The sequence below is a fragment of the Branchiostoma belcheri genome, unplaced genomic scaffold (assembly GCF_001625305.1).
Source record: "Branchiostoma belcheri isolate BF01 breed outbred unplaced genomic scaffold, Haploidv18h27 scaffold80, whole genome shotgun sequence".
NCBI classification, from domain to species: domain Eukaryota; kingdom Metazoa; phylum Chordata; class Leptocardii; order Amphioxiformes; family Branchiostomatidae; genus Branchiostoma; species Branchiostoma belcheri.
The window spans coordinates 590,887-599,804 of NW_017804465.1; the positions used below are offsets into that span (position 1 = coordinate 590,887).

The 8,918-nt window shown below is 38.7% G+C and overlaps 1 protein-coding gene across 6 annotated transcripts in view; it reads right to left on the reverse strand.

Moving 5' to 3' along the window:
* The window catches only part of LOC109486488 (dachshund homolog 1-like), a 52,962-nt gene that overhangs the window by 27,711 nt on the left and 16,333 nt on the right, over positions 1–8,918 (reverse strand). For all 6 annotated transcript variants that reach the window (XM_019790325.1, XM_019790323.1, XM_019790322.1 and 3 more), the window contains exon 3: positions 6,074–6,195. In XM_019790325.1, the coding sequence (XP_019645884.1) occupies positions 6,074–6,195 (122 nt within the window). The remainder of the gene's footprint in view (positions 1–6,073; positions 6,196–8,918) is intronic.

An 8,918-nucleotide genomic window follows, 5' to 3' on the forward strand; every position in this document is an offset into this window, starting at 1 on the left:
GACACTTGTCAGATCCTGGCAGTACTGGGTCAACACTCCCCTCAGGGGAGAACCAATCTATTTATTGAGAAGTCAGCTCTGCCAAAGCACAACTGCCAACCTCTAAATGGACTTGCCTTGTGGAATGAGAGAGAGGAATTCTAGTTGCAGATATTGTTTATGATTTATGCTGAGAAAAAGTATCACAGTAAGCTAACAGGCCCTGATTGGTTTAGCATACTTTACATGCTTGTCAAGGTATTTCTAAGTTGGCTTTAAGATTTGACCCCAGGCAACAACATTAAAACAAAATTAAACCTGCTCCGCCCTAGATTAATTAAAAGGGTGACTGAGAACAAAGGAGTCAGCAAATACATCGGAATAAGAATTATCTGCATCACCTTTATGTAAACACTTCAGGTGTGAAAATATTTGACACTGATGTTTCATTCTCTGACCTTTTCCTGAATTTCTTCCAGTCATCATCAATCGTAAAGTATAAACTCTCTAGGACTCAAACAAAGCTGCTCTGTTAGTCTCTGATATTTATCAAAGATGATGTTTGATTGCTTGTTGTTTTGTTGTTGACTTCTGCGAGATGTGGTCTCATGTTCTAGCTGTAAACTACTAGTATCACAGAAGAAAGTGTGAATTATCAGGGTTGGCTATATATACATATATACAATGTATGTAATTACACCGCACAACTACTTTTTCCCAAGGATTCTTGACTACCTGAACTGTTCTCTGAACAAAAGTTGGAACTGCCTCATTAGTTGTGTTTGTACCTGGATGGACTGAGGAGGACTGGTCCAAAAGTTCTCAGGTGTCATAAATAAGGTTTTAATTTACTCAGGGTCTCTTTCTTTGCCTCTATTTCCATCTTTACTTAGGCCGACTTTAGACTGACGACAGTATACGATCGCACGACAATCGTTGTGGGCGACGGCTGACTTTAGACACATGACCAGGAAGTGTGACGGACACCCGCAGCGCAGGAGGGCTCGCCGCGCGCCAATTCAAAATGGCGAGAGAACCCCTTTTTTCGGCATGCTGCAGAAGATTGTTTTTAATCTGCTTTTAACTCGTTGTTCTGTGGATGAGACTCCTAGTTTGTGCCCAGCAAAGAAGGGGTATGAGGCACATGTACCAAGCGGGGCAATATACTAGTACTCCGGGTTTGAACCCGGCGTTCAGTGCTGCCGTCGGCCTGGCGAAATTGGCCGGGAAATGTGGATCGGCAGATCGGTTCGTACCGGAGAAGTAGCGATTGGTGGCTGGGGATTGTACTAGACACGTATGACGATATAAAGTCTTTGGTTTGATGGCATTTAATGATACTGGCGATGTGCTAGGACATGAAATAACGCTTGCAGGCTTATTTGCATAAGGCCAATGACCTACCACTTTCTTCGCCGGCGACGGTTCACTTTAGACGGTGGAAAATCCTCCTCGGACCCCCCGCTGAAGGATCGCACGATAGGGTCCGAGGTGGTAGTGACGACGATTCGAGGATTACCGTCGTGCGACTATTTTGATCGTCTTTAGACGGTTGTAAAATACCGTCGCCGGCAACATCTTGACGATAAACATTCGTACGACTATTTAACCGTCGTCAGTCTAAAGTGCCCCCTAGTTTGAGGCCAGTAGAGACCTGGGCCTAACAAATGGAACGCCTCTCGGTCTTTTTCACCCCTCCAGTTGTGACCACGACCTCTGTGACCTCCAGAATGTTTGCATTAACTCAGAGGTCATCCTATACAGCTCTGAAATATAGTCTGACCTGTGAGGAAGCATAGTGACCCGCCATATAAGGCCAGGTTGGAAAAGCGAGGGATTATGTGACCAGAAGATGAGCAGACCCTGTACCATGTCACCAGCATGTCAACTGCAAGAATGTTTGCAACAACACAGAGACTTCTGGGGGATCCAAAATTTATTCTTTTCAACATGCCATCATCAAATGTCCCGAGAACACCTTATAGTTCATCGAAACAGTAGTTGTATGTACTCTGTTTACTTTGACTTTGACACTGTACCTCAATGAATTAGCTTCAGATTTTGCAACTTTAAGATTGTCATCACCTTCATTTTAGTCTGAAGCTCCCTATTTTAAAAGTCAGTTGTCAACTGGTAGGACATACACAAGGACACAAAGAATGTTGTTTGCTTATTTGTTTGTTTTTGTTTATTCATTTATTTATTTGAGCCTTGTATATACACTTAACATTATATTTCAGAACTCAGGAAAATACTGCAAACATGTTACTGTTTTTCAGTTATATCACAACAACAATTGTAACATATACTACTTCAGGTTAAAATTCTGTACTGTGATTTAATTGGTTGAATCACAATTATGATTGTCGTCTCCTTGTAGCGCTTCAATTGATTTTGTTGAAAAGACCTAATATTGGCTATGATATGATAAAACTTTACTTCTAGAAGTTTATATTAGATAAATCTGAAAAGCGTCAGTCTCACACTCTGACCCAAAATGAATAAACTGTCTTATCATGAGTGTAAATATCACTTGTTTGGCAGAACAGATTACTTTTCTAGCAGACAGCAGGCAGAGATTTCTGAAGTGTAAATTTGATCAGCCCGATAACAACACACTTTCCCAAACCCACTCCCAAAACCATTACGCACATGTTGATCACACTGAGAAGAGCCACGTTGTATTTTGACTGAATTAGCTCACCCGGTTTAGAATGACATCTCCCATGGACTAAAATACTAACAAATGTCACCAACAACAAAGGCATATTTTCCCCCAGACTGTTATCCACACCCTGCTAAAAGCATGACACATTCCAGGCCAAATCTTTCCAAATAAACCTTTTGTGTCGGTCTTGAAATAAAAGATGCAGTTGTGACCCCAGTACTGACTGACACATGTCTGTACTCTCTCTGCGTCACGGCAATGTTGACTCTCAGATATACGATGATTCATCTAGTTAGAGAAGCTCAGAACCAGCTACTGTTGCCTGTGCTTCACAGAAACATCATCACTTGTTTTAATGCAAACATCATTATCATAATGATTAAGTCTTGATATATAGGTAATCTACTATAATTGTTACTCAGCTACACAATGATTCGTTCAGAACCCACCCACTGTTGCCTGTGTTTCAGAGAAATATCATCACTTATCTTAATGTAAAAATCCATTAAAACAACCCTCATTAGGCCACACCAATTTAATTTGTTGGTTCTCGGATTCGCCTCTTCATTTTTTTCTGATTTGCAAAAAAAAAGAATTCTGGTTCTGAATCAACTAAAAAATGCTCATATTTTGCCCCCAACAGCTGAGGAAATTCCTTTTCTTCCTAGTTGTTACAGTTTTTTCCATCTATCAATGCAGTGGTTTGATTAAAAGTTCAAAATTTATACTTTAAATTTTAACCCAGCCTTTTTTGTTGACTTCATGGCTCATATTGTAGCATTTGGGGCTATAATAGGATGCCTAGACCTGTTTTTATTTTTATTTTTTCGCCCTGTCGCTTCATATTTTTTCTGGAAAAATCAGAGAACCAACAAATTAAATTGGTGTGGCCTTATCTTCAAAATTAAGTCTTGATTATTATAATCCACCATCTTGACTATATGATTCAGAGAAGCTCAAACCTCACCTACTGTTGACTATGTTTATCAGAAACCTCATCTCTTGTTTTAATGTAAATGCATAAACATTCATTAAAACAAACCTTGTTATCTTAATAATTAAGTTTTGATTACTATCAATATCTGTTAAAGTAATATATCATCGTTTCTGATGCTGACTCTCAGCTACATGTACACAATGATTCATTGGAAAGGCTGACAGAACCCACCTACATGTACTGTTGCCTGTGTTTCACAGAAACATCATCACTTGTTTTAATATAAACATTTGTAAAGACAACCCTCATTATCTTAATGATTAGGTCTTAATTACTATCTATATCTTATGATCTACCATCAGTTCTATATTTGACTCTCGCTCATAACATCGATTCATTAGCACAACTTAAAACTCGCCTATTGTTGCCTGTGTTTCACTGAAACATCATCAGTCGTTATAAAAAATATATACATTAAAACAATGTTTATTACCTTAATAAGAATTGATTGCTATCTAAATCTTCAGGTAATCTTCCTTTCTATTGTTGACATACTACTCCTTTCTATTGTTGACTTACTCTTCACACTGTGATTATAATATGTAGAACCAACCAGGGGTACCTGCCTGTATTTCAAAGAAACATTAAATATTATCACCACTTGTCATGCTGTAAACATCCATTAGACCAATCCTAATTATCTTCATAATTAAGGCTTGATTATCACCGGTATCTTAAGGTAATCTACCATCCTTTCTCTCCTTGACGGAAATGACAGGGAAACTATAAACGCAACAAGCGGAGCGGAATGATTCATGAACCAGTCGCAGACAGTCACGCTAGACGCAGTCGTTTAGAACGTTTTAGAACACCCAGCAGTAAACATGTTAATCCTACGGTGACTCGACTTTCATATCGTGCAACAATTGTTCACGCTTCTTCACTAATCATGTCTGACTCCCTGGCAAAGCAATTACATAACCGTGAAGTACTTCTGATGATCGAGAGGAAAACAACATAATCATCGCTGCATAACAGAATTAGCGCTGTCTCCGTTTTTGGTTCCGCATATTGAATTTGTAATCACAATGCACAGGGAATGGAAGATAAAAGAGTTCATCTTGCAAATATTGTCTCCAAGTTTAAGTCAATGAAAACTCTTATCTCTTTTCTACATAGCATCGTTAGAACAAAAAACCTTTATTTTATTTACATCACATGTGTCATCTTCATAACATGACATCACAGAAGTGGTGGATTGCTCATTCCTTGACAATGACTCTTACCAACACAGATGAACTTTTAAGATAACTTTATCCTAAAGTTACCAACTTTATCTTGAAATGTGATTAACACCTCTAAAAGTTTGTACACATCTCTTCAACTATTTCTTTAGAATACAAGTTGATACAGGAGGTCTTAGATTTTAAGGTGCTTCAAAGTGTATTAATTAGTATTATAGTGTAAGTATAATGTAAGTGTAATACCTGTAAATGACAATGTTCAGACCTTTCGCTGACAGCTACAAACCCATAACACCATACAGCAGAATTCTAGCCAGAATCTGTCTTTCCATCATTTGGCTGAACTTTCCTGCTCATGACAGACAAAAATTTTGTCCAATCTTTCATTTTTGGACAAAAAATTGCATGTAAAGATATGAAAAGAGTTGTCATTAAACTAAGCTTAGTCTACCAGCAAAATGTGCCCTTCAAAATGCAAATAGGTCAGGATTTCAAACTTTAGAAGGCGTTGAGATGACGAAAAAATTTCAGGCTGGCTAGAACACTGCCATACAGTATTACCTGTGTGTGGCTCTGTGTCTGTCAACAGGTTAGGGGCTAAAGAATGTACTACAGCTTGCACCTCTGAATTACTGGAATCCCCTGATGTTTTAGAACATGACCTTTTGCAGGAAAGTGTTACTCGGGCCGTTCCATAAACTTTCCTGATGACTGTCTGGCTGGGAAGTTTCTTTTTAAACAGTATTCCTAATATTCACTCTACACAAAAAGTTTTGAAACTTTGTTTGTGGGTCACCATAAAAAGTGCTTCAGAGGCAGCTGGAAAGAGTATACAGTAACATTGCCAAGGAAGTTGATCTGCTAAAGGAGTATGTAGCTTGCCGCTGTCTATTTGGCCAATTTCTGCTTTTTCCAGCCGCTTCTGAAGCCTGATGGAGGCTAGAATTTCTGCATTTTAACATTGTAACACACTTGCATATTCAGCTCTGGTGTTTGGTGTTTAGTAAGGAGTTTAGTAAATCATGCTACCTGTAGTCCAGGTGAGAAGACCACCAGTAGGTGTTTTGTGAACTCAAAGACTAACAGTTACACAAGATCCTATGGAGTATAAGAATCATGCTACCTGCTATCCAGGTGAGCAGGTGTACATGTATTTCCTGTGAAAGACTATGGTAACAGTTACACAATACAAGAATCTAAAGCGGTTAGTAAAAAACCATGCTGATGTCCAGGTTCCCAGCTTACCTATAGGTGTGTGTCCTGTGAAGTCAAAGTCTCCATTTTCAAGGTGCATCTTTTTGTGGTCGTGGATGAGGGGGGGCATCAGGGGCGGCTGAGCTCGCTTCGGCGGTCGACCGGGGCGGCTACTGCAGAAAAACAAAAAGAGACGGGGCAGATGAGTTAACAGCAATATTAATGATAGTTAATGAGTTAGTTATAATAAGTTTATTGAAATTTCTTACCATTTACATGTAGCAGGGAAAAAATGATAAACAACGCAACATATTCCATAAATGCTTCTATAAATCCTCACATGTTAGGTTTGACTTTTTTTTGGAAAGAGTGAAAAATGGAAAAACTCGTGATGCTGAGAGAATCACTTCACTTTTTTTGTCTGTATAAAATGTGGAGTATCATAGGGTCATCTGAAAAAGGGAGGGATTCTTCTTTCCACACCTCTATGTAACATCTTCTTCCATTCACGTCTTTTAACTATCAGCCCATTACTGCTTTCTCCACTCAAACTCACGCTCAAGTGTAACATCAGGGCCAAACGCAACTGGCAGTCATCCAACAGACCACCCACTTGATAATATGTGATCTAGAGATATACTATACAATGGGCATGACTGTACTCCTTGGTTGAAACAGGCATTTAAATAACAGTACTGGCAAAATATTCTGAAGCAAAGCCCGTTTGATTACTAGTACTTGTGACATTACATGAATGAGCACAAAAGAATTCTGAATGTGTAGTCCAATTTCTGTCTTCTAAAGTAAAGGCATTGTAAAATCTTTTTTTACCTTGTCTTTGGCTGATAAATTCATTGAATGAAGTAAATAATAAGCGTTTTGCAAAGCAATTGAAAAATGAAAGAGCATAGAAGAATTCAGAATGTCTCGTCCAATTTCACTTTGGTATGTTTTAAATTAATTACATTTCATATCCAACCCCTTACGCTCTTTCAAGGCTGTATCAAAGAATTTTTTCACCAAAGGGCCTCCTTCCATATGCTTCTATTTCTGGAGCATATTCCAGCCATGATTTGATTGTACATTATACAATAACTGTTATCAGAGCCAATTTAACCTTCTCCCTGCTGCCTAAGGCCGACTTTAGACTGACGACAGTATATGATCGCACGACAATCGTTGTGGGCGACGGCTGGCTTTAGACACATGACCAGGAAGTGTGGCGGACACCCGCAGCGCAGGATGGCACGCCGCGCGCCAATTCGTACCGGAGAAGTAGCGATTGGTGGCTGGGGATTGTACTAGACACGTATGCTCGTATAAAGTCTTTGGTTTGACGACATTTAATGATACTGGCGATGTGCTTGGACATGAAATAACGCTTGCAGGCTTATTTGCATACGGCCAATGACCTCCCACTTCCTTCGCCGGCGACGGTTCACTTTAGACGGTGGAAAATTCTCCTCGGACCCCCCGCTGAAGGATCGCACGATAGGGTCCGAGGTGGTAGTGACGATGATTCGAGGATTACCGTCGTACGACTATTTTGATCGTCTTTAGACGGTTGTAAAATACCGTCGCCGGCGACATCTTGACGATAAACATTCGTACGACTATTTAACCGTCGTCAGTCTAAAGTGCCCCTAACCCTGCAACCAAAGAACTTGATGGGCAAAGTGCTACTTTGGCATGCTAAAGGTTAAAAGGAAAATGCAGCGAACTAAGCTTCAACTAAGCACTGCTTCCTCTGACGCACAGAGAGAAAATTAATCTTCCTGATTTCATTAATGATACATTAGAAAGGAATTACAAGCTATCTTTTATGTAGCAAAGTGAACACTTCTGTTCCGTTAGTTCCATTTGGGGCTACATTTAATGTATAACTTGGTTCTGTATGTGACCCAATATTAGAGTTTGATATCAAATTTATAACGTTAAAATTACCAGCATGTAGGCAAAACATAATGTTTTTCGTTCAATGTTTGGTCAATGTTATATCAGACTTTTGCAGACAATATCTTTCCTCTGACACAACATTTGAAAACGGGATATCATCCTTAAATACACAAATACAATTAATTAAATGAGACTTTCCGCCAAAGAGCTATGCACAATGCATTTCAAGTTCTGCACATACACAGTACGTTCTGCCAACATGCTGGCACTTGGAGTGTAACTATCTCACCAGTGTTAATAATAATCATAATCCATAAACAGAAGCTTCCATGTGTAATCACCGGGGAAACTTGACAAGAGGATTAGGATTTGAGAAGTATACAGGAAGCTTTGACCATCTTAAAACCTATGAGTATCAATAAATGATGAAATAATGGGACAACTAAACCAAGCTGGGTTGATATTCTCCAGAACACTCTGTATCTATAGTCCTGCTGTCAAATGTCACATTACGACTCGGTCGTGATTGATTAGTTGGTGTTCGATTTCTTATGAAATTTTAACAAGGATGGCATGACTTATGACAATTGATAAAATATCATACACAATATAGTTACCGTCATATAATAGCTACAATATTCGAATGTGATAAAGTTAAAATTTTCATATGAAATAAAGCTTGCCAGTAAACTTGTCTTTCAGATGCTATAAACAAATTCATAAAATGAAAAAAGTTTTAAATGATACATTATCTTATTGTGCTTTATAGTATAAATTACCAAGTTGACTGAAAACAGCAGAGATCACAACTCTTTTTTAAAAATTATACAGTTAATAATGGTATACATTTAGTAGTCAAGATAAAAATATATGACGTTGTAGCAATATTACATCCAGAGAGACATCAAATCCAACTAGCAAAATAAAAAGCATGTGTCGCCCAGCTAAACTCTGTTATTCCTGCTCCAAACCTACCTCATCATTCAACTTCTCTACCGAT